The sequence below is a fragment of the Lepus europaeus genome, chromosome 10, assembly GCF_033115175.1.
Source record: "Lepus europaeus isolate LE1 chromosome 10, mLepTim1.pri, whole genome shotgun sequence".
Lineage (NCBI taxonomy): Eukaryota > Metazoa > Chordata > Mammalia > Lagomorpha > Leporidae > Lepus > Lepus europaeus.
The window spans coordinates 46068438-46096225 of NC_084836.1; the positions used below are offsets into that span (position 1 = coordinate 46068438).

At 35.9% G+C, this 27788-nt stretch overlaps 1 protein-coding gene across 2 annotated transcripts in view; it reads left to right on the plus strand.

The window, feature by feature from the left end:
- Nucleotides 1-27788, plus strand: part of KCNC2 (potassium voltage-gated channel subfamily C member 2) — a 192908-nt gene that overhangs the window by 163114 nt on the left and 2006 nt on the right. For both annotated transcript variants that reach the window (XM_062202065.1, XM_062202064.1), the window contains exons 3-4: nucleotides 20318-21245; nucleotides 23394-23558. In XM_062202065.1, coding sequence (XP_062058049.1) covers nucleotides 20318-21245; nucleotides 23394-23558 — 1093 coding nt within the window. The remainder of the gene's footprint in view (nucleotides 1-20317; nucleotides 21246-23393; nucleotides 23559-27788) is intronic.

A 27788-nucleotide genomic window follows, 5' to 3' on the forward strand; every position in this document is an offset into this window, starting at 1 on the left:
CATGTATTTTTAATTTATAATTTTGTGTTTATCTATGTATGTATACACTGAGTTTACTTTATATCTTACCCTGGAATATATAGTTTTTCAAAATACCTGCTCTCACAAATAATGTTTTAATCTGCATTTGCATTATTTTATTACACTAAAGATATAAAACTTCTTTTAGAAGTTTTTTTTTTAAGATTTATTTATTTACTTGAGAGGCTGAGTTGCAAACAGAGAGAGGGAGAGAGAGAGAGGGGTCTTCCATCTGCAGGTTCACTATCCAAATGGCCACAATGGCTGGAGCTGGGACAATCCAATGTCAGGAGCCAGGAGCTTCTTCCGGGTCCCCCATGCAGGCACAGGGGCCCAAGGACTTGGGCCATCTTCTACTGCTTTCCCAGGCCATAGCAGAGAGCTGGATGGGAAGTGGAGCAGCTTGGACTCCAACTGGTGCCCATATGGGATGCTTGTGCCACAGGAAGATGCTTAACCTACTATGCCACAGTGCCGGCCTCAACATATAAATTAAATCTGTCACATATTTACACATTCATGTATTATCATTTAAAGTAATTATATTTAAGGATATATATATTATTTTTAAAAGTCATGCCTGTAAATAAATCATCTTAAACATCGAGATGAGGGGCCAGCACTGTGGCGTAACGGGTAAAGCCGTTGACTGCGATGTTGGCATCCCATATGGGCACCAGCTGTGAAGTAGCACCTTGACAGTAGGGACTCCATTTTGGAGCACTTGAGACTCCATTCTGGGAAAGCACCCCCCCCCCCCCCCCCCACTGTGAGACTCTGGTCTGAAACTATGATCTAAAATAGTAGAATAGCAGTCCACTACATCACACTTGGCAGAGCATAGAAACCCCCTAGCATAATTGTTCAAGCTTAAAAGTAGAAAGGTTGCACCTGGGTTAATGATAAAAATGTAATTTGTCTATGTCCTACGTATAATTAAAATCAATACCTGGATTAATGTCAGGATTATAAGATTGTAACTGGTATTGTCAAAATTATAATTGATACTAGTTTCCCATAGGTTTTAGGTCAGCTTGACCCCGGTAACCATGTATTCCCCCCTGTTCCTAGCAACCATAAATTTCCCTCCCAATTTTCTGGTTTTTGCCTTTATAAACCCTGTTGCTTTATGCTTCAGGGTCGAGAGTTCTTTAGGGCATGAGCCCACTCTCCACCGCCGACAAATAAAGGACCATCAAATTTTATCAATGTGTGGAGCTCCTTTGTTCATACTCGCTCAGGTACAACAGCGGCTTCACTTCTGACCCAGCTCTCTGCTATGGCCTGGGAAAGCAGTAGAGTATGGCCCAGATCCTTGGGTCCCTGCACCCATGTAAGAGACCCGGAAGAAGCTTCTGGCTCCTTACTTCGGATCAGCCGAGCTCCGGCAGTTGCAGCTATCTGAGGAGTGAGCCAGGGGATGGAAGACCTCTCTCTCTTTCTGCCTCTGCCTCTCTGTAACTCTGCCTTTCAAATAAATAAGTAAATCTTAAAAATAGATTTAAAAATATTGAGATGAAATGGCAATGCAGAGATCAGTCTATGTAGGAATTTTCCTCTAAATATATTTAAATCTTCTTGAAAGAATTTGCCTTTGTAGTTTTTAACATTTTACTTTGAGTTAAAAGAGGGACTGTTGTGTCTAAAACCGTATCATTAAAATATTTATTACATGGGACAATGCAAACTAGCCAAAACAGTGTTTTTATTTGTATTCTTTTACTCATTAAGTGAATTTTTAAAATATAATTTGTATATTTTAGCTAATAATTGTTAATATGCACAAGTAAAGGATCCAGAGAGAAATCTCCAACTTTTCAGAAAATTGTTGCAGATTACATCCTGTTTATTTATTTTTTCTTTATTTTTGCACAGATGTGTGTATGAAATTGACTTTTTAGTCTCATAAATTAACATCTGAGATCAAACTTATCCCACTGCAGCTCCTTAGAATAGGAAAGGTGTGGACAGTGTAGCTGACACATAGTTATTAACTCTTACAATAGGCAGCTTCATTTTGCTCAAAAGTTTGTATTCTTCAGATCCCCAAGCAAACTCTACCTACAGGTTGGCAATATGGAAGAAATGTGTTTTCTTTTTCTTGATATAGACACTGATTTCTTTCCCTCCCCTTAGGTACTACGGTGATATATATTTGAGAAAGTAGATATGCTCACCCTGATTTGACCAATACAAAATGTATACATATATTTAAATATCAAAGGATACCACATAAATAAGTCAGCCTTTATTTGTCAGAAACATTAAAAAAAAAGAGTTGTTCACTAAGCTCTGTTATACTGAGATAGGAGAAATAAAATACAGTATCTGTAAGCCATAAAATCTAGCATGAAATGATTTTCATTTGATCATTGATTACTTCCTATTTCTCATGCCCAAATATCCATATTAGGTTCTTGTTTGGTATCTCACTGATTTTGTAGCTGTCAATCATACTCTAATCCTAAAATCTTTCTGTTCTTTTTACTTTTTGTAGAAAGAATTTCTAATCAGTCCAAATATTATCATTTTGTCTAGAGGCAATTCCCATAGGAGTTACACATCCTTAATCTGTCTATGTAGCTTCACCTCTTATCATTCCAACTTCTATTTTGTACCAATTACTAATCTCATTAAATAATTATTTATGCAGTCTATCCATAAATGGTGTGTGTTTTACCTTATCTTACATAAATGGTGTGTGTGTATCTCAAACCTGTTTTTTGTTTGTATCCTGCCATAGCTTTAACTGATACCCATATTAACTAAGATTCTCTTTCTCACATGACTGGTGTATCTCCCTATTTAGTCTTTCCTGCTAAGAGTAATTCCTTATTAATTAAAATTTATATGAAAATAAAGACACATTATGATACTACCATGCTTAAAGTGTCCTTTTGCTACCTTTAGTGAACAGAAAAATGCACAGAGGTTATTACAACGTCTATGTCCATTACTAACTCAGACCCAAACAGCACTGCACATATATGTAGTATTTTATTTATGATTTGTAATGTTAATCCTAGCTTTTAGGAAAATTATATCAGTAAATAAAAATTAGTAGAGGCCCCCAAAATAAAGAAATTCACTGATACATACTAGAAATAAATACTAGGAAAATTTGCCTGGAGTCAAGTTGTAAATGGCATACCTTAATGAAGTTAAATTCACAAACTTTGGAATAGGCATTGTGGCATTGCTGGTAAATCCACTGTTCTGCAATGCTGGCATCCCATTTGGGCACTGGTTCCTGTTTGGGCTGCTCCACTTCCAATTAGCTCCCTGACTGGGAAAGCAGCAGAAGCTGGCGAAGTGTTTGGTTCTACCACAGATGTAGGAGACCAGCTGAAGATCTTGGCTTAGGCCTGGCTCAGACTTGGGCATTGCAACTACTTGGGGAATGAACCAATCTGACTTCCAAATAAATAAATAAATTCACAAAATTCAAGCATGAAACTTTAAAATTTAAAACAGGAATTTTTAAAAATCAAATTCAAAGTTAAAATGCAATATATTCCATCATAGGCAATAAACTTTTCAAAGATACTTTTGAGAATAACTTCTGTTATTTCAAAGTCCACTTTTGAAAGCATCAATTCTACTTGAAAACAATTACCACTACTGACAACTGCAGAACAAAAACTTGAAGGGTAGAAGTTTGCCTTTGTCGTCCAATAACAATAGAAAATCATAAATATCATTGTGTGTCCTTCTTATAATGCATATGATTTAGAGAAATATTTTTCTAGTTTTCCTGCTGTAATTATTGTAACATTTATGCTTTTTAATCAGCAGAATTAATTGTAATCAGGATTTAATTTCTCAGGAAGTGAAAAGTTATAATTATTTCAATAAAGATCGAAAAGTCTTATTAAAACTACCACATTGATAACATGGAATTGAATTGTGAAAGACAAAAGATATGGGAATATGATAACATCTATGCAATTTGTAGTTTATTTTGTCTTTAGGATCTTTTAGAATCTAATAAAAAGACTGAATTTCATAGCATTTTAGAGTAGTATGGTAAAGGAATAGCAAAATGAAAGAGCTAATGAGAAGTGTTTAAAACAGAACTTAGGGCCGGTGCCGCCGCTCAATAGGCTAATCCTCCACCTTGCGGCGCCGGCACACCAGGTTCTAGTCCCAGTCGGGGCGCCAGATTCTGTCCCGGTTGCGCCTCTTCCAGGCCAGCTCTCTGCTGTTGCCCGGGAGTGCAGCGGAGGATGGCCCAAGTGCTTGGGACCTGCACCTGCATGGGAGACCAGGAGATGCACCTGGCTCCTGGCTTTGGATCAGCGCAGTGCGCCGGCCGCAGCGTGCCGGCCGCAGCGGCCATTGGAGAGTGAACCAACGGTAAAGGAAGACCTTTCTCTCTGTCTTTCTCTCTCTCACTGTCCACTCTGCCTGTCAAAAATAAAAAAATAAAACAGAACATCATAGAAATTATGTGACATGTATCAACTTTTGATTTACAGCATTAATCCCTCTGGGATCAGTTGTACAGATCTCTTGAACTCGTTATTCATATCTAACTAAAATTGTGTATCCTGTTGTTTACATCATCCAATGCTACTCAAACTCTACCAGCCCCTGGTGACTCCCATTCTAGTATCTATATCAATGAGATCAAATTTTTAGATACCATGTGTGAATATGAGTGAGATAATGCAATATTTTGTCTTTTTGTGCCTGGTTTATTTCACTACAAAATGATAACTGTATGAGGTAATTCATATGTTAATTAATTAGATGTAGTTATTTCACAGCATATATATGTATATATATATATGCACTTCAAAGAATCGTGTTGTACATAACTGTATACAATTTTATCTGTCAATGAAAAACAGAATCAGGAATACAAAATAAATATTTTCCTAAATCATTAATATTCCTCCCTTTATAATTTGGAGTTTGGTTTTTTCCTTTTGACTATGGACTGAACGTAGTGGTTTATTGCTAAAAATAGATCATGGCAAAAATGATGGAGCATAACATAACTTTGGAGACAAGTCACAAAATGTATAGCATCTCCTTTTTTGCTTTCTTGAATCCGTTACTCTGGGGAGAGCAGCAGGCCTGGAAGAGACACTCAAGGAATTTGTGGTAGTTAATTGTATGTGTCAGCTTGAATGGGCCACTGAACACCTAGATTTCTGGTCAGCATTATTTCTGGGTGTGTTTCATAGGGTATTTCTGGAAGAGACTTGCATTTTAATTAGTGAGCTCTATAAAACAGAAGTTCCACTATCATCTCAGCTCAGATGGGTTGATATCATCTAATCCTTTGAAATCCTAAATAAAAAAAGAAAAGATGAAAGTTTAATTTGCTGTCTGCCTAACTGTTCATCTGTGATATTCATTTTCTTCTGTCCTCGTACTCTTGAATCTCATCCCTGCAGACATGGACTGAATCTGTACCCTCAACTCTCTGCCTCTTAGCCCTTAAAGTTACACCACGCCCTTCCTCAGTCTCTAACTTGCAGAAGGCTTATCACAGATTTCTCACCCTTTGCAACTGCATGAGACAATACCTCCTAATGTAGCTCTATGTATATTAACTATCTCTACCTATCTATCATCTGTGACCATCTACATCCACAGGTATCTGTGCAAGTATATAGATATATCCTATTGGTTCTATATATCTGGAGAATGCTCATTAATGCACAGTATCTAATAGGTACCAAGGATTGAGATCTCCAGCCAACAGGGAATGATCTATCTTGGAAGCAGACCTTCTGTCTTCATTTAAGCTTTCAAATGACCACAGTTTCTGGCCAAAATCTTTTCTTTCCTCAAGAAACCTTTTATTTCTTTTATTTAAGGAAACTTCATGCATTTCATAAGTACAACTTTAGGAATATAGTGATTCTTCCCACCATACCTACTCTCCTACCCACTGTCCCACCCCTCCTTCTCCTCCCTCTCCATCTCCAATTCCATTCTCCACTAAGATCCATTTTCAGCTAACTTTACACACAGATGACCAACTCTATACTAAGTAAAGAGTTCAGCAATTTTCATGAAAAAAGCCACAAAAACAACAACAAACTCTTCCTCAACAGTCTAGACAAGGACTGTTCAAAGTCATTGCAAGTTGATGTTAATTTCACTTCTTTTGTTTTTGTTTTTTTTTTAGAAACTTAATTAACTTTAAAGAAACACCCAAGAATGATACATCATTTGCAAGCACTTAGACATAATTCTAATACAACTATTTGAGGACAGAGGTCCTGCATGGGAAGTTAGTTCACAATGACTCTTGCTGTTAATTTAACAATTAACACTCTAATGTATGATGTTGGTGATCACCCGAGGCTCATGACATGAGCTACCTAGGCTATGGGAGCCTTTTGAATCCACAACTCCGTCTGTGTTTAGACAAGGCCCTGAGCAAAGTGGAAGTTCTCTTCTCCCTTCAGAGAAAAGTCATCCTTCTTTGATGACCACTTCTTTCCATTGGGGTCTCACCCATAAGAGTCCTTCTTCCGGGTCTCACACGTGGGTGCATGGGCACAAGCACTTGGGCCATCTTCTGCTGTTTTCCCAAGCCATTAGCAGGGAGGTGGCTCAGAAGTCAAGTAGCTGGGACTTGAATCATCTGGGATGTAAGCAATGCAGATGGAGGCTTAACCTACTACGCCACAGTGGCAGCCCCAGGATTTTGTTATTAAATGGGCTTCATTGTACCTTTATTTGAGGCATTTCTTTATATGACCCACCACCCGTATAGGTACACAGGAACTCATCTTGGTTTCTCCCAAAACTCACAGCAGAGAACCTTCCACTTAAAGGTTGGACAAGGAATATTTATTGAGATGAATAACAGACTCTTGCACAACCTATGGTGAAATTTGCAGAACAGGAAACAAACAAAATAGTAGGGGATAGTTAAAAAAATTGAATGAAGGATTAAACTTTCAAAAAGACATATGGAGTTTTCTTCTTCAGTTCTAGTCATTCAAGAGCTTACTATCTCTAAAGGATTTTATACACTTGTAAATTCAAAATAACACAGCACATTCAATGTGCAATAGCTATTAAAGGTCTTTAGATGGTTGATTTGCTAAAATTTATCCCTTATACAACACAGTAAAACAAAAGTGACAAAGCACAATAAAATCAAACAGCACAAATAAAATTATAGCTGTTGTCAGATTGTTCAATTTTTAAAAAGAAAAATTTAAACGATTTAAAAACAATGAGCAACAGGCCATGGGGGTTGGAGTTTTGCCTAGTGGATAAATGCTGGTTAAGGTGTTTGCTTTCCTATCAGAGTGCCTGGATTTGTTTTCTGGCTTTGCTGCTGACTCCAGCTTCCTGCTAATGCTCACCCTGGGAGGAGTGGTAATGGCTCTGGTAGTTGGGCCCTGCCATTCATATGGGAGACCTGGATTGAATTCCTGGCTCCTGGCTTCCGCTTAGGTCTGGTCTAGCTGGAGGCTGTTATAGGCATTTAGGGAATGAAACAGCAGATGGGAGCTCTTTCTGCTTCTCAAATGATTTTTTTTTTCCAAAAAGTAGGACATGAATTAAATTCTACAGCACAGTCCATAGTTATATTTTTCCAATTAACCAAAAGCTTTCAGCACATTTTTTTTAAAGTACTTTAAAGAATACAGCCAGTCAAGTCATGGATATCATTTCAGATTTGGGAACTGCATTTTTAAGATTCTGTATGTGGAAAAAGAGGCACTTTGGGTTTCCTTCTCAGTCAGCGCTGTGCAGGCTCAAGAGAATATGAAATGTAGTATTTTCTAGCTCTATTAAATATTCAACAGCTTTCCTTCTGTTGTCTCTATATCAAGGACAAGTCCTATAAAGCTTGCTCTGAAAGTTCTAAAATGAGCTAAATAATCTATGAAAACAACCATTTCTTTCTCTAGCTAAAAGATCCAGAGTAAAAAATAAGTAAATAAAGGGAAATGAAGAACTCTGCTCATATTTGTCTGTTCATGCATGCTTCACTATTTTCTGGATGCTTTGGTTCCAATGTATAGTTACTTTTTTCAGATTATGAACATACACTTTTTATAGCCCAAAGCCCATTCACTTAGTCCTCATTGCTTTTGTGGAATCAGTATTTGGTTATTATACTGATTATTTTATAACGACCTTGAAAAAGCACTATGCATAAAAACTTTTAATATAAATGTGCAATAAGACTTAGGAATTTCATTCTACTTGTTTTGTTGCTATAGCACTACTAATGATAAAATTTAGACAGTGTATGTATCTAAAACACTATAAGAACATCCTAGTATTTCTTTTCTAAAACGTTGTATTCAGTAGAGTTGAACATTCTATTTTTTCAATTTTATTTGAGATATACAAGTTTCATGTATTTCATATATAAGCATTTAGAAACAGTGATACCCTAGCCTCCCTCCCACCCATGCTCAAACCCTTCTACCACCCCCTCTTCTATTCCTACTCTTAATTTCTACAAAGATCTATTTTTAGTTTATACTCATAAGGTTGACCCTGCAGTCAGTAGAGAGTTCAATAAATAGTATGAAGGAAAAAACACTGTTCCTCAACAGTAGAAACAAGGGCTATATTGGAGTGAAATGGAAATTTGAGATTCCATGATTGTTTACAACCCTTGTCTCTATTCTATTTTGAAAGTTGCATTCAAAGAAAAAATAAGGGTGGGGTGTTCAGTCTAGCACTTAGAGTCTTGCAAATACTGTGTTAGAGTGCCAGGGTTTGCGTTCCCCTTCCAACTCTAGATTCTAGCTTCCTACCAATGTGCATCCTGGGAGGCAGTGGTGATGACTAAAATATCTGAGTTCCTGTCATTCATGTAAGGTACTTGAATTGAGTTCTTCTACTTGATGTAACTCAGGCCACTGCAGGCATTTGGAGAATGAACCAAACGGTTGGAACTTTATCTATTTTTTTTTTTCTCTCTGACTCTCACATAAAGAAAGAAGTATGGGCTATCAAGCATAGGTTGTTTTTTTTTTTTTTTTTTTTTTTGTTTTTTTGGTTTTTTTTTTTTTTTTGACAGGTAGAGTTTAGACAGTAAGAGAGAAAGACAGAGAGAAAGGTCTTCCTTCCGTTGGTTCACCCCCCAAATGGCCGCTATGGCTAGCGCACTGCACCGATCTGAAGCCAGGTGCCTCCTCCTGGTCTCCCATGTGGGTGCAGGGCCCAAGTATTTGGGCCATCCTCCACTGCCTTCCCAGGCCACAGCAGAGAGCTGTACTGGAAGAGGAGTGCCCCGACTGGGACTAGAACCTGGTGTACCGGCGCCACAGGCGGAGGACCAGCCAAGTGAGCCACGGCACCGGCCAAGCATAGAGTTTTGGACCTGGACTCTATGTGTGTGTGCGTGTGCACCCACCACTCATACTACTCAGCAAACAGTAGTTTGTTAATTCCTTAAAATGTGGATCCTTTCCTATTTCCTCCCTAAAACCATTTCGCCAAAGGAAACTATTGATGGCCTAATTATCCCACCCAATAGACACTTTCATCTCCTTTGAACTCTGAAATTGACATTGTTAATCCCTACTTCTTAAAGTATTCTTTTTCCTCTATATCTCTAACATTGCCTTGCCCTTGTGACTCAAACAGAAAATCTATTCCCTTATTTGTCTTATCTTATGCTTTTCTTCCTATTTCATTGTGTTTGTTGTTTACACAAGACTATTTAAAAATCTATTTGGGGGAGTGGTTGATTATGGTAAATAAATGAATCAAGATTCAGTTAAACCTTATGCTTGGAGTGATCATAATCTCTCATTATTTTTCCTGTACTTACTATGCATTAATTCAATGCCATTAACATAAAATATGAGTAAATATGAATAAAACTCCTGCTGTCACAGGTTCATGTTCTATGACAGGAACAGAAACACAAGCTATTACAAAAATTATATGTTAGATAGTAGAAAAATGAATAGGCCATTAACAAGAACATGCTTAATTTTTTCCAAGATTTCAGGAATTTTTTTTTCAAAAACCGGTTGATTTCTGAGTTTAATTTTCAATAATGAATGGTTCTTTGCCAGTCACACAAAAATAAGAGATATATTTCCCATATAAGGAACTGCTTCTACAAAGGTACAAGATTTAGCAATCCTGGTGCCTCAGAGAAAATGTTGATTTCCATAGAAGGAGAGGTAGTTAAGATCCGTATAAGGACATTTCTTGAATGGTGTATTAAGAACATTGTATGTTATCCAGGAATTACGACCCTTTAAAGTATTTAATCAGATGACTGACATAATCATATTTGTTTCTTTAAAGTAATGTTTATTTCTCACAAGCCAAGAGAAAAGCTAGTTAAAATCAAATTAAAAGCCAAACCATTGGCACTGGGAATGGAGAAAAAGGAGAAATATACCTGGAATATCTAGAGTCTGAGAATCTATAGGATTCAGTGATTCAACAGAAGAAGATGTTAGGGAAGGAAAAACAGTCTTTGTTCCTAGTTGACTAATCAGTAAATAATGGTTCAGATTTATTAATATCATGGCCCAGTGGATTAAGTTGTGGCTTGGGATGCCCACATCCCATATTGGAATGCTCACGGTTGAGTCTCACATCCACATGTGATCCAACTTTCTGCTAATACACCTGGGAGGGAGCAGATGATAACCCAAGTACTTGGGTCCCTGCCACCCATGTGGGAAACCCAGATTGAGTTCCTGACTCCTGGCTACAGCCTGGCTCAGCCCCATGTGTCACAGGGATTTGAGAATTGAACCAGCAAATGACTTTTTTTGTCATTCAGCATTTCAAAGAAATGAATACATAAAACCTAAAAAAACCCACACAATTATGGAAATATGTAACAAAAAGAGCAGACTTGAACAATATATTTGGTAAGTGGAATTTGAAATGTCTGAGAATTTCAGTAATAAAATGTGTAAAATCTTATTTCAATTGTTTTCATGTTGTTGATCACTTACTTAGGATTCAAGAATCTTGTTGATTTGGGACTATGTTTATGACTCTTAAGGGAAAGGTGTAGATTGACTTTTGATGGTCATTGATGCATTGATGGCAGTTAGATTCATGGAAGTAGATGAGATCACTAGAGTCTAAGACATTATAGTATATGGATGTTTTTGATTATGCCAGAATTCTGTGAACTTAGGCTTTAGTTAACGACAATCATGATGATTTGAAATCATTAGCATCAGAAATGTGTGGTTTTATTTATTAATTTTATAAGTTAGTGAATAGCTAATTGTCTTGAAAATTGCCCTTGGAGAACTTGTGGTCTTGTATATAATCACTAGCTGGTCCTATTTGTCATACCACAAAGGACTAGAGGACACCTATTTTCCTGGACTGGACTGGAGTATAACACAGTGATGTGAATAAATATATTTTTAATGAAAAATAAGTTTTTAAGGAGAAAAACAATGCTAAAGGAGAAAACATAAAATGAGAAAAGTGGCACTGTTTTATATTTTTCAAGTCTTTTATTTCTGGCTTAATAGAAGATGGATAAATTATTTTTCCTGCTTCTGAATTTAGGTATTTGAAATACCGTTCATCATGTAGCTCCCAGAATCCTCGACTGTAAATTATTGAGACAAGAGAATGAAAAGACAAAAAATAAATAAGAAAAAAAATTCAGTACTACTGCAAAATTATTCTTGATCTTATGAATCCCAGAAAAAGGTCTCAGAAAGATTAGGAATTCCCAAACCACAATTTGATAGTAATTAGTTTAGTTAAATCACTATGACGAATAATACTAATATTCATTCTATTGTATTTTCAATATGTAGTCTATGAATATCCTCCATACTTCAAATATGGTTTTTCTGATTCTTGTGACCAAATTATAATTAACACTGCACCTCCTACCTTTCTTTTCTTTTCCTTTCTCCCCACCCCCTACCCTGGTGGTATACAGCAAATTTGCCTCTCTATTCCAGGCAGAACTGGCAACAACTTGCTAGACTGTCCAAAATACTCAGGTGCAGAATGAATAGAGACTCTAGTGTCTACTTCCCACATATATGAATACAGAACCAACTTGGTGGAACAGAGTGGACAGAAGGGGTCTTGGTCTAGGCTGATCTTAGCAGAACAGAAAAATGTCAGTCCATTACAAAAGAACTGATGTTGAGGAAGAGGAAGTACTGAAGTCCAATTTTAATGTGTAAAATGGGGTCCATAGCTAGGTATAACTTAACAAACTTAGCATAATGTCATTTTTAATAGAATTCTTTAACTTTTATTAATGAATATAAATTTCCAAAGTACAGCTTATGGATTACAATGGCTTCCCCACCACCACCATAACTTCCATCCTACCTGCAACCCTCTCCTCTCCCGCTCCCTCTCCCCTTCCATTCACATCAAGATTCATTTTCAGTTCTCTTTATATACAGAAGATCAATTTAGTATATATTAAGTAAAGATTTCAACAGTTTGCACCCACACAGAAACACAAAGTGAAAAATACTGTTTGAGTACTAGTTATAGCATTAAATCACAATGTACAGCACATTAAGGACAGAGATCCTACATGAGGAGTAAGTGCACAGTGACACCTGTTGTTGACTTACCAAATTGACACTCTTGTTTATGGTGTCAGTAATCTCCCTAGGCTCTTGTCATGAGTTGCCAAGGCTATGGGAGCCTTTTGAGTTCGCCGATTCTGATCATATTTAGACAAGGTCATAGTCAAAGTGGAAGTTCTCTCCTCCCTTCAGAGAAAGGTACCTCCTTCTTTGATGGCCTGTTCTTTCCACTGGGATCTCACTCACAGAGATCTTTCATTTAGAGTTTTTTTTTTTTTTTTTTTTTTTTTTTGCCAGAGTGTCTTGGCTTTCCATGCCTGAAATACTCTCATGGGCTTTTCAGCCAGATCTGAATGCCTTAAGGACTGATTCTGAGGCCAGAGTGCTGTTTAGGACATTTGCCATTCTATGAGTCTGCTGTGTATCCCGCTTCCCATGTTGGATCATTCTTTCCCTTTTTTTTTATTCTATTGGTTAGTATTTTCAGACACTAGTCTTGTTTATGTGATCCCTTTGAATCTTAGTCCTATCATTATGATCAATTGTGAACAGAAATTGATCAAATGAACTAATGAGATGGCATTGGTACATGCAACCTTGATGGGATTGAATTGGAATCCCCTGGTATGTTTCTAACTCTACCGTTTGGGGCAAGTCAGCTTGAGCATGTCCCAAATTGTACATCTCTTCCCTCTCTTATTCCCACTCATATTTAACAGGGATCACTTTTCAGTTAAGTTTCCACATTTAAGAATAACTGTATATTAATTACAGAATTCAACCAATAGTATTAAGTAGAATAGAATTTTTAAGAGATTTATTTATTTGAAAGAGAGAAAAAGAGAGCAGAGAGAGAGAGAGAGAGAGAGAGAGAGAGAGAGTTTCCATTAGCTGGTTCACTCCACATGTGACTGCAATGGCCAGGGCTGAGCCAAGCCAAATCCAGGAACCAGGAGCTTCATCTGGGTCTCCTATATCAGTGGTAGGGGCCATCTTCCACTGCTTTTCCCAGGCCATTAGCAGGAAGCTGGATCAGACGTGAAGCAGCTGGGACACAAACTGGTGCTCATAAGAGATGCCGGCATCTCAGGTAGTGGTATTACCTGCTACACAACAATGCCAGCCATTATGTTATGCATTTTTTAAGGAAAGATAACTGAGCAAGGAGACATGTGAAGAGACCAACCGTATTCAAAAGATGTGAACCCTTTGATGTATAGTAATCTGAACTAGAAAAGATGGTACTACAAGGTACATAGGCATTCATAGCCCAGTGTAAGGTATGTTCTAACCAAAGTGCCATAGTGCTAAAAGAAACAGATGCCAGACTTGGATCATGTCTTCAGCAGGTGTTTGTAAGCTAATCACTTCTTTTTACCTTCAACTTTGCTCTCCCTTCACCTTCCTCATCTTCAATTAAGTATAAACAAGTATTTGTCAAAATTCATTTTGGAAAGTGACTGTTGGTTAAGAAAGATATACTGGGACTCATGGTAGATAGGCTTAATAATGTGATCCTCTAACTCTAGATGGTGGTGGAATAGGTCATGTTATGCCAAAATCATGGAATCATTTAAAATGTAAATTTACATTAAATATATTAAATATGAAAATGTAGAGGAAACTATTCATTAATTGGAATTTAGGAATTACAATTCTGATATATGTTCTTATGGTACTATACATTTTTAAAATCATTCTTATGACTGCAAAGTATGGAAAATTTCTTTAATGAAATGTTTATAAAAACTTATTTTATGGAGTATGCTAATTACATAAATAGTTTAACTTTCACCATGACACGCAAGGAAGTACAATGATACCATGTACTCATAATTGATGACTTTGAATACTAGTTAGCTTTTTATGCCAAATTCATTGTGATGATATGATAATGCCTGCAAGCCTCCCTTATCTGTAACCTAGAAAATGACACTTGGGGATGAGACAGGCAAAGACTGTGAACAATCACAGTTTCAGTGAAATCAGTGTGTGGCTTAGACATAAAAAGGTGGAAGTAGTGCTGTGTATTTACATTGCATAAGGAAACACAAAAATAAGATGGAAGGTCATTACCAATGGTCACATAAATCTCAGTGGCCAAAAGTAAAAGTTGATTATCTTTTTTATTTATTAATGAATATTTCATTGTCTTATACCTATTTCTACACTTGTGTCTATGTATACATATATGTATGTATACATATATGTATGTCTATGTATAATCTGGATCAACATATATAATGTATCTATCATATATAAGTATAATATAATTAGATAAGATATAAAATATAGTATATGTTATAGACACACAAGTGTTTATATATACATTTCTGCGGGGAATATCTATACATATCTGAAACTTAACCTTTTCCACTGGTTTCTGAACTTGGTAACTGTGTATGGTGTTCCCATTGAAGAAAGAACAGCTTTCTTCAAATTAATTCAAATGCAGTGAAGTCTGTGGATCTACTTTTAAATGGTAATACTTGGATGAAGAAAAATTGATTTCACCAGCCTCAAAGGAGGCCCAAGTAATTGTCAACTCTGCGTGGAATCAGCAGACGCTGGGCTCTAGCTGTCCCTGCTTGGCAGGCCCTTGAGGATAGGCTTAGTTATGAAAGGAATCTTTTTTCTCTTTGTGGAGCACAGAGGTCTGCGAATACCACCACACTCTTGTTAACCATGGTAAAGGTGGTGTATGAGACTTGAATATATACACAATTAAGTGTGTTTTCTAAATTGAAGGTGCTTTAGGAAAGAAGAAAAATGAAATAGTTCCCATGTATGATTTCCATAGACTAATAAAATAAGCTTAATGATTTTTCAAAATAATTCAGGTTTAATCCCTTCCTGGTCATTGTTTTTGTTGCATTTTTTTAAAAAAATTTAATTGTATAATGCATGATTAAAATTTCTGTAGACAATTTTAACTTTAAAGACATATGCAGACCCAGTTAACACTCCCCTGTGTAACAACCCCATTCACTACCACTGTAACACAGATAGGACCAATGCTAAGAACATAAGGTTTCTGTGCATTTGTGTCATTGGCTGCATATGAAAAAAAAAAATGAAATTGGACTTCTCATAGGCATTTGCTTTTGCTGTAACATGGTACCTTGGAAATAATTCCATATTAATAAATATTGAGCTACCTCATTATTGAAGTGGTATTTTATGGACATACCAGTGACTCATGAACATTTCCATTTTGTAAGTACAAATACCAGCTTAGTTAATTGACCCTTCCTCAGTATCTAGCTTTGTCTTTTTGTATAAATATACCAAAATAAGTCTCTAAAGTAGGAATTTGGGGTCAGGGTATTATTCTTTGAGCTTTGTGTACCTCAGTATTGGAAGTCATTGCTTCCTCATGTCTTTATGCCACTATTCTGGGAAGATAGGTAGCATGGGTATAAGAATAATGACAAGTTCCCATTTGAAAAGAATATAATATACTTAATGTAAAAACTAAAAATAAATGCATTCCATGTGGAGTTATAAAAATAGAAGTTTCCTTAGCATATATTTTAGGCAGCTTATTTAAAAAAACCTCCCCATAATATTAATTTCATAATATTAAATGATCTCATTAATTTCATTAGCAAAACAGAGGTGTGTTTAATTTTTCTGCAAGTTTTCTCCTCTGTTAAGATTTGTAGTATAGAGATTTGTGATTATGAATTAATAGGAGGTTGACACAATTTTCATTTTTTTAAAATTTCTATTTATTTGAAAGAGAGAGAGATAGAGAGAGAGACTGAGAGAGAGAGGAAAAGGGAAGGGAAGGAGAGTTCCCATCCATTGGTTCACTTCCCAATTGTCCTCAGCTCTCACAACTGGACCAGGACCAAAGCTGAGATTTGGGAGTCAGAGTGAAATTCCTAGTTCTGGGAACAGAATGTTTAAGTCCATCTATTTGAATAAGTTTTGGACATGTGGAATCGGTAATAAAAGCATGTGAAAATTACTACAATATTAGTGATACTGTGACAGGGGAACAGAGAAAGGAAATTTTATTAGTATGTCTAGAGTTTTGTGCTTATTTATTTATATATTTATTTGAAAGTCAGAGTGACAGAAGGTGATTAAAAGAGAAAGAGGAAAGAGAAAAGGAAAGAGAAAAAGAAAGACAAAGAGAGAAAGAAAGAGAAAAAGAGAAAGAGAAAAAGAGAGAGAGAGAAAGAGAAAGACAAAGAGAAAGAGAAAGAGAAAAAAGTTAGCTGGTTCATTCCCCAAATGCCCACAATAGCTAGCGCTGGGTCAGGCTGAAGCCAGGAGCCAGGAACACCATCAGGATTTCCCACATGAGTGGCAGAGACTCGAGTACTTGGGCCATGGTCTACTGCCTCCCAGGCACATTAGATTGAAGCTGGATCCAAAGAAGAGAGTGTGTTAAATCACAGGCACTGCAGTATAGGGTTCTGGCATCCCAAATAGTGGCATACTCTGCTAATCTACAAGTCTCAGCCTTGCTCTTTAGTTTTGGAAATTCTAACACTTATAAGTAAGTTGCAAAACTAAATTTTATTTATTTTAACTGTAACATAAAAGACTAAATGAGAAAACATATATATCACATTTTTCTACTTTATGTTTGTTATAAATATTTGGATCTTCTTGAATATTTGCTTTTTTAAATAAAGATTATTGATTTATGTATTTGAAAAGCAGGGATACAGGAAGAGAGTGTGGTTTTGGGAGAGAGAGACACACACACAGACAGATGCATACATCTTCCATACATTGGTTCATTCTGCAAATGGCCACAATAGCCAGGGCTGGGCCAACTGATGAAGCCAGGAATCAAGAATTCCATCCAGGTCTCTCACATGGGTGGCAGGGACTCAAGCTCTCAAGCTATCTTCCACTGCTTTCCCAGCATTAGAAGGTCTTCCTTTGCTGTTGGTTCACCCTCCAATGGCCACCGCTGCCAGCGCACTGTGGCAGACGCACCATGCTGATCCAAAGGCAGAAGCCAGGTGCTTATCCTAGTCTCCCATGGGGTGCAGGGCCCAAGTACTTGGGCCATCCTCCACTGCACTCCCTGGCCACAGCAGAGAGCTGGCCTGGAAGAGGGGCAACCGGGACAGGATCGGTGCCCCGACCGGGACTAGAACCCGGTGTGCCGGCGCCGCAAGGCGGAGGATTAGCCTAGTGAGCCGCGGCGCCGGCCCTTTTTTTTTTTTTTTTTTTTTTTAATTTATTTGACAGAGTTAGTGAGAAAGAGAGAAAGGTCTTCCTTCCATTGGTTCACTCCTCAAATGGCCGTTACAATCAGCGCTGCTCCAATCCGAAGCCAGGAGCCAGGTGATTCTTCCTGTCACCCATGCAGGTGCAGGGCCCAAGCACTTGGGCCATCTTCCACTGCCTTCCTGGGCCACAGCAGAGAGCTGGACCGGAAGAGAAGCAACCGGGACAGAACCCAGCACCCATATGGGATGCCGGTGCTGCAGGCAGAGGATTAACCAAGTGAGCCATGGCGCTGGCCCCAGCATACCGTTTTTTTTTTCTTCATTGCATTTATCACAATTGAAATCATGTATTTTTTATAATTAATTATTGCATGTCTGTATACCTAGAAGAACTCACAGTTCCTCAAAGGCAGGGATTGTGTTTTGTTAACTGCTGTTAAGAACCCAGCCCTGTGACCCATCATAGAGAGGCACCTAATGCATATTTGTTGAATGAAGGAAGGAAGGATATGAACGCATTTGATGGGAAGGGTCTCAGTGTACTAGATTCACAATCATCAAAGTGTACTGCAAAACATTTTGTTCTATGAAGGTGGTCAGGTACACTAAGAATAATTTTGAAAAAGCAAGATATTTAGAACTCTCACATAACTAACTATACTGTAAATGTTGGTGGAGAGAGTTTGAGATGGCAAAGTTAACTAAAAAAATGATGACTAAGGAACATTAGAAGTATAAAATAAAAATGCAGTTTAACTGTCTTATTCTCTTTAATTGTCTTATAGATAGCATTGTACACTCATACTTTTAACATTTGGCCTGAAATGGGATTAGGGAATATGGGTGGTGGGTTGGAGGGGTCAATATGTTCATATTGGCAATAGTTTTAGGTAGAATCACAAATAAACATGACTCTCAAGTCTATAGAATCAAATATTTGGTTCTTTCTAAAAGGTATAGTCTTAGTCTTAGTGTTACCACAAATAGCTGATTTAAAGAGTATTGTGTATTCACTTATACAAAGTGAAACCTGAGTGAAAAAGACTAATATCTCACAATATGTCCGCAAAAGCTAATGATAGTGCCAAAACCAAGTGCAACTTGAAGATATACATGAGAAAGTAAGTCAATACCATGAAAATGATATGCCTTATGTTGTCATATGACTGAGGTATTGTGGATTGAAACTCAGCCAGATAAGAAAGGAAGTGGCTTAACTCTCTTGTTGAAGTTGGCTCTGCTCTTCTCAGGGCTATGCTAGAAAAGTAGATGTTAGGGGACAACTTTGGGTTTGGGATATACGCTATTATTTTCAATTAAGGGCTTCTGTTTGTTTTCCTGACAAGCTCCTTCTCCTGACTAGTTCGTTTGTTTGGATGATCAAGGAAGAGTCTGCTGGTATTCAGTTAGTAAGCTAAATCTGACAGCATCATCAGAGAACACTAGGAATCTGCCAGCTTTTCTGAAAGCTTCTGGCACTGACTGCAACAGTTTCATTCCCTCAAAAATCTGGGTTGCAAGTTTTAAGATCTTTAATATTAAGTATGTGATGCAACCTGAATAAGTGGTTTTCAACACATTTTTATCTACATTCCAGAATTTGGTGAGTTAAGGGGGCAGAATTTGGAGAATTTAGTGTCACACTTTGATATTATGATCTTTGAAAAGTGGTTTAACTTATCTGTGCATGACACCCCTGAATTGTAAAATGGGATGGCACAAGTGTTGTTATAGGGATAAATATGAGTTAATTATGTAAATTTCTTTCAAGACAGTGTATCTCTAATAAAAACTATATAAATGAGAGCTCTTATTATTCTGTGTTAGGTGTGTGTGTATTCATATATTATTGACCACAGAAATAAGAAGTTGAATTAAATATAAACTACAATTTTAGAATATGTTTTTCTAAGATTTGACTTTCTTTTTAGTAGAGAAAGAAAATCAACTTTTGTTTCTTAACTCATTTTCTCTCATTTCAGTCGTATTGTCTATTTCCCTGCCCAGATTTTCTCTTTTGGACAAGTCTCCACCTTAAATTTATCAAATTTAAATGATACTACATATCACAAAAGTCTTTCTCATTCTCATACCTCATGATATATTCCGAGCATTTTGGTTATACATTAAACAACCTATAGTTAAATATGGATGGCTTAACAATTTCTATCAGTGTGTAATATACCCTATTTTTATAGGTAGAGAACTTGATCAGAAAAATAAAGAGTTCTAGAATTATAAACAATGTCTGGAGTCATTGTCTAGATATCTGTTTCTAGTCCATTGTCATCTAAATATTTTTGAAGTGATTTTTATGCTCTCTTCACAGATTTTACTTTTTTATATATATGAACCAAAAATATTTTCAACATAAAGCAAGACTTTGGGTCTATATGAATTGAAAGTAGAACTTGAATCACACTATGTGTTCAATCTAGTTAAGGTTTACTTACACATTGGTTTTTTAAACTTGAGTAACATCTCATGTGAAATTTCCAAATATGCATTGTTTTTTTTTTTCATTTACAGGGGTTGATGCTCTTAGATTTGGATAAAAATGTGTCAGATCATTCTTCTTTTTTTATTTTTTCTCTACAGTTTATTGCTTTTGCTTCTTTATTCTTCATCCTGGTTTCAATCACAACCTTTTGCCTGGAGACACATGAAGCTTTCAATATTGTTAAGAACAAGACAGAACCAGTCATCAATGGCTCAAATGTCATTCTACAGTATGAAATTGAAACGGATCCTGCCTTGACATACATAGAAGGAGTATGTGTGGTGTGGTTCACTTTTGAATTTTTAGTTCGTATTGTTTTTTCACCCAATAAACTTGAATTCATCAAAAATCTTTTGAATATCATTGACTTTGTGGCCATCCTACCATTCTACTTAGAGGTGGGACTCAGTGGGCTGTCATCCAAAGCTGCTAAAGATGTGCTTGGCTTCCTCAGGGTTGTAAGGTTTGTGAGAATCCTGAGAATCTTCAAGCTCACGCGTCATTTTGTAGGTCTGAGGGTGCTTGGACATACTCTGCGAGCTAGCACGAATGAATTTTTGCTGCTGATAATCTTTTTGGCCCTAGGAGTTTTGATATTTGCTACTATGATCTACTATGCTGAGAGAGTAGGAGCACAACCTAATGACCCTTCAGCTAGTGAGCACACGCAATTCAAAAACATTCCCATTGGGTTCTGGTGGGCTGTGGTCACCATGACTACCCTGGGATATGGGGATATGTATCCCCAAACATGGTCAGGGATGCTGGTGGGAGCCCTATGTGCTCTGGCTGGAGTACTGACAATAGCCATGCCGGTGCCTGTCATTGTCAACAATTTTGGAATGTACTACTCCTTGGCAATGGCGAAGCAGAAACTACCAAGGAAAAGAAAGAAGCACATCCCTCCTGCTCCTCAAGCAAGCTCACCTACTTTTTGCAAGACAGAATTAAACATGGCCTGCAATAGCACACAGGGTGACACATGTCTGGGCAAAGACAATCGACTTCTGGAACATAACAGATCAGGTAAGGCACAATTTCAAATGCATGTTGTTAAATACTTTATAGACCAGTATGTCCCTTAGGCAGAAGGCAGTCATTTTCATTTTCAACAAATGTTCATGAGTTTTCATTCCTATCTCTTCATAAAATATGTGCTTGCGTCAGGTTTATAGATAGGTAGACTAGTTTTTTGTTTTTGTTTTTTTTTTTTTTAAACAAACCCCCAATAGAGGTCTGCATAGCTGGTCTATAGAGTTTTCCTGCTTTAGTGGGAATGCCTTTTGCTGATGGTGCCAATATTTTCTTTTGCTTGTTTGTTACTTTTGTGCCAATGTTTCTTTGTTTCCTTGCACGATGTGATGGTATAATAATGGTCGTTTTCCATCCTTCACCCTCAAAATGTTGATCTCCATATTGTTTGGGTTGGTGTGTTTGTCTCAGTTTCACCTCTGCCACATGGTGCCATGCATCTCAACCTAATTCACAAGAAACAGTTATTTAAAAAGAACGGATGCTTACGTTTCCAAGGCCTGAACACCAAAGAGGTGATATGGAAGATAATAATTTTAATAACAAAGCTCTTCCCTAGTAACCTTCTAGGGCATTGATTAAATTCTTCATTGTTCTTAAATTAGTTAGGTGTCTCAATATAACCACTTAGGTGAAACCAGATGGCCATAGTAAAAACAAACCACCATTAATCAAAGGATAGATGATCTGCTTTTGCCAGAGTTGAATTTCTCTGCATATTCCCCTTTCTGGCATTGTTCATTGAGCTCTGTCTTATTACAGAGAATAGAATTTCGGATAAATTACTGCTTGAGATTCATTGAACCCCTGCTTCCTTCCATCGTCATAGGGTTGACTATAAATTGGTATTCAGTTTGCCAAATGATAGTAGAGTCATCTCTAGTCTATTATGTTTGATACAGGTAAAATCTTTTATTCAATTTAACCGGCTTACATTCTACTATGAAAATTTAAGGTATACATAGTTCCTGTAGTTTGTATATTCCTTTTATCTTTCTCTTGTAGAACAATGATTTATGATGAGATCAATGTGAATAATTCTGAATTGTTTAGAAATGACTTTAAGTAGCAAAGTAAGCAAGCAAACAACAAAAGAAAGTGAAATTTTCAGAGTCCCTCTTAGCTTTCAGAAATTTTTAGGAGGTGAATGGAAAAAAAGATACCATTAGAATTAGCTGCTGTTTAAAATTTGCTTTTCCAGTCCTTATGTTCATAGTAAATTGCTCTGCACATTCTGTCAATAGACAAGGGAACTTTTAAAAGTTCATGAAAAATGAAATTAAAAGTTTGTTTTGATTCAAAAAATTAAAATCCATGCATAACTTTTTTCATAACACATTTTCTATGAACCTTTTGAAGACAGCTGGTATATCTGAAAACTGTTAAGAATATATTTAGGAAAGGTGGACTTTCATCAGACTTCTAAGATTATCTGTGCAGAGCCCTGAAGAAGGACATGGAAAAGGAGGACACTCTGATCTTGGGTAAAAACTGTAATGACAAGCTGGTTTCTAGGCTGATAGGAAGTGAAGGTCTTTGGCAAGCCTAAAAAAATAAACAAATAGTTATTCCAAGGGCATTTGCAGAAGTTGATCTTGTTCCATTGTATGCTCAAAAGTATTTTACCAGTAAAAGTGGAGTACATGGACAAACATTTGTGTGCTTTGCCATTATCTTCATAAAATTTTTAGGAAAAATAGTACTTCAGAAAATAACAGAAGTGTGTCTCTTAAAGACCTGCAAAAATACATCTGATTTATCTTTTCCTTAGAAAGTTTCCACTTTTAAAGACTTCTAGTCACAATAACTAAAATTATGCAAACATTATAATATAAAATTTATGTGCTGCTTCAGTATCATAATTATTTTGTGTTCATCTCATTGTGTGAAAGTCAGTTTCTTAAAAGACAAAAAAGTCCATACAGGAATTAAAATTTCTGAAAGAACTTTCCCTTTCCAATACATTTCCATTATGCATCAATACATCAATTTTTGTGATGAGTGATGAGAATTCTTTTTCTTATTGTGATTATTGTGTTTTGTATATTGAGTGATTGGACTACGGCATTCGGTGTAAACTCTTTGTACTGTCTCATTTCCGCGTCCATCACTGTCTGTCAATGGGCATGGTGCTGTGACCAGTGTTATCAGGTGACGACAGTACAGGAAGTGAGCCGCCATTATCACCCCCAGAAAGGCTCCCCATCAGACGCTCTAGTACCAGAGACAAAAACAGAAGAGGGGAAACATGTTTCCTACTGACGACAGGTGATTACACGTGTGCTTCTGATGGAGGGATCAGGAAAGGTAGGCATACATTTAACCGGAACTTAACAGGTGACTTAGCAATTAAGTGTTTGAAATACATGGAGTGCTGTACAATGTATGTTCATCATTTTCTAGAAAAGCCTGTGTGTAGTGCTCTTTTCCTCTCTCCATCACATCTTTCATTATAAATATTTAAGAATACATATCATAACAGTGCGCTTTATTGTCACTTCTTAAATCAGTTCCATCCTTCTTTCTTTTTTATTTGTCATTTGTCTATGGACAGAATTGTAATGGAATACATAAATATTTATCATTCACTCAATTATTTTAATGTATATTTGTCAGTCTTTAAAAATTATCTTTTTTACTGCAACAAATAAAACTCACTGATTGGCTCTATGCATATATTTGATGATTAATTAATGATATAATACAATTTTTTTTTCAAAATAAGGCATTAAAGGTTCTAATTGTCTATTTTTCCTATACTTGGGCAGTTTTTTCCAGTGGTTTATTTGAATATCACAAGGTTGTGAATGTACAAGATTTTCAGCTACATTGAACAGTATATTTAATAACTTAAAATACTACTTATATATTTACAAAATGCACTTCTGGAAGTTATTTTCAAGACCAATAAAAATAATTTTGTTTACTGCCTTTTTTCAACAGACACTGCATAGGGCCAGACACATCGAAGATTTTAAGATGTGTTAAATATATGTTGAGTGAATAAAAATTGTTGGCCAGGTGTCTTTGTTAAGGAATAAAACAAAATGGTATCGCTCTACTTCATCACTTGGTTCCTTTTCCTTCAATTGTACTAATATCTGTAAGGATTCCCTTGCTGATTTTCCTTTTTTGGCAAACTCTACAGACATAAGGACAATTGGAGTTATTTATCTTCTCTTTAAGAATGGTTTTGTGATCATTATAACCCACTTTTCTAAAAAAAAAATACTGATCCATTCTTTCCTTATCTCCACCTTCCATAATTTCAGTTGCTTTATTGCCGTATGTATCTCCTTTATTCCCCAAATAGAAAAGAACTATAATGATTTGTTATATTAATTGGCCAAGTTTGAATGAAAAGCCTCTCCTGAACTTTGACATTTATTCAGTTGCATTTTAAAACCACCATGCTTATTTGTTATTCATTACAGTTCCTACCCATTTAATTCTTTATCATTTTAAGCCAAAAGTGAAATATTTCATTACTCATGCTGTACATTTCTTTCAATTTTTCTGATCTCTTTATATTGTTAAGTGCTTCTATGCCTTTGAAACTCAAAAGGCAAGAGAATCTTCAGTGAGCAATATTTTGAATACTTCTGCATTCCAGTTCTTTTCACTGTCAGTGTTTGTTGATTGCATTAACGTGTTTCAATTATCTGAAATAATTTTATTGTTTACTATTTTATATTTACACATATACATATGCACTAGAAAAAATTTAAAGATTTTATGAAGATGGTGAATACTCTATTACAGTATTTGAGAAGAATATATGTATAAATACACACATTAAATCATAATAATAATACCTAACTAATAATATCTTATGTAGAACATACTTTCTAAGTGCATTGTATATTTTACCTTACTATGTACACATATATATGTATATGTGCTTACATTTAAATATGTTTTGAGCATCATCCAATAAAGTATCACTTGTAATATTTATAGCAAAATTATATGATTAAGGTACTTATTAGAATATTTTTCTTCTGTTACATAATATTTTGAATTTTAAACTGTCAAAGGAAATCATGGATGAGGAAAGGCTTTGCAAATTATAAGTCATTGTATAAGTATAAAGGTTTATTCTAAAATTGCAGTTTTATAAGCAAAGCAATTAATAAGATATTTAGTGTTCACAAAAGTTATATATTTATTATTATTTCACAAATATAAATTCTCTTCATCAATGGAAACATCTTTGAAAACTTATCCATGAGATTTTAATTCTTTGTCATTTCTCACAGAATCAACTCTTTTTAATTCTTGCTTTATTCATTCATAGATATGTGTTTTCTTCTCTGGTAATATTTCTAGATAAACTTGTTTAATCTCTTTAGTCTGTCATCTTGTCTAGCTAGAATTCATTCACTTCTCCTGTTTCCTTTTATGTTGGTTAAAAGGTTTCTCCTTTTATTTCTAGTTTGACATCTATTTTCCATATGATGCTTTCATTTCCCTTTCAAGTTGATTTCTTTAATGATTTCATTTATAGTTCTAAATATAGTTCTACCATAGTCATATAAATGTAAAGAAATTACTGGATTCCCATTCAATTGTTAGTTATTAGTTAAAAATAAGAATTTGATTGAACATACATGAAGGAAATGTAAGGGTTCCCTAAGAGAGTGAACTCCCAATACTTAGAACCAATGTTTTTATTTGTATAGTTGATTTTTTTAAAAGATTTTTATTTATTTTATTTGAGAGGTAGAGTTACAGACAGTGAGAGGGAGAGACAGAGAGAGGATTTGTATAGTAGGGTTTTTTTTAAAAATATTTATTTATTTATTTGAAAGAGTTACACAGAGAGAGAAGGAGAGGCAGAAAGAGAGAGAAAGAGGTCTTCCATCTGCTGGTTCACTCCCCAATTGGCGGCAACAACCGGAGCTGTGCTGATTCAAAGCCAGTAGCCAGGAGCTTCTTCTGGGTCTTCCATACTGGTGTACAGGTCCAAGGATTTGGGCCATTTTCCACTGCTCTCCCAGGCAGTAGCAGAGAGTTGGATGGCAAGTGGAGCAGCTGTGTCTCTAACCGGTGCCTATATGGTATGCCGGCACTGCAGGTGGCGGCTTTACCCACTATGCCACAGCACTGGCCCCTGTACGGTAGTTTTAAGGAGACTACATGACAAACTTAAATATACCCATGGATAGATCATGGACAGGCAGCTTCAATATTGTCTCAAATAAGTACATGATCTTACATACTGAATAAAATTCATGTTATATATTTAAATGTTGGTTCAAATTAGGTTCAGTATTGCTTATGTTAATGAAAGATATTTCCAGCCACTCCAGTAAAGCTTGATTAAGCAAAACATTGTGTCAAAACCTTTAGTTAGAAGTGAACGTTTAAAATAAAAAATAAAGATATATGAATAACTTATATAATTTTACTAATTAAATACTTCTTGCTGAATTAGTAAGTTTTCTTAGATCTACACTGAAATTACTACCATTAGAAATAAAAGGACCTATAAGCAGAATGGATAAGTTTTTATATTAACTATTATCTAGAGAAATAACTAACATGTAAGACTCTAATCAAGAATTGCATATTGCTGATAGAATTATTACAAAGCTGTCAAATAGATATTTAACTTTCTGGAAATCCTATATTGAGATTGGAGGTTGTGGGGGACAAAGTTATAAATTGGGTGAGCAATGATTTGTAGGTATTAACAACCCCTTTGGTTCATGCATATTCACCAGTTTCCCTTTAATCAAAGTCAATCAATGTTAAAAATCTAATTTACATTTTCATGTTACACAGTCAACTTCTACCGCTTAGAACAAATTATTTTTTGTACAATTCCTTAAGGTGTTATTTCAGACACTTTACAGAGGAACAGCAATAACAAACCCTCCAGGCACATTAAAGTCCTTAAGAAATGATAAATTACTTGCAATTTAAAAAAATTATTTAAGACATCCCCCTGTTATCTATTGAATCATCTACCGGTACAGGATGAAATATATATCACTGCCATCTTTCGTACTTCACAAAACATTGGGAAATATATCTTTTTTAGATAATTCTTTAATTAGCAGAAATTATGTTCTAAAGAACTTTGTCACAGTTAATAAATGGCGTAAGTTTTCATTTGTTAAAGAAGACTTCCAGTTTTCTGAAAATTTTTATATGTAAGGAGGAGGTGTTACTTATTCCTCTTCCCTTTCCAGTCTAGTTTTACTCTGAAATAGAGCTATTTTGCAATGCATATCTGTAACTACCTTGGCCTCTTATAAATCAAATAATTAGATAAGTTAGTTTTCCACTTCAGTGAAAGGAGAAGAAATAGCAATAGCTTCTCCCCTGGAAGTTCTAAGAAAAGATAGATTTAAAGAAGTAGCTCGGAGGAACACGAAGTAAAAGAGAAGACCCATTTCTTCCTTCCTCAATTATTAAATACAGTTTTGGCCCAAGGATTACGTACACACATGGTAACCCACTTGCTCAATTTTGGTTATCCAAAGAGATTTTAATTTTCTTGTTCTTTAAGAGATTTTTTTTAATGGAACT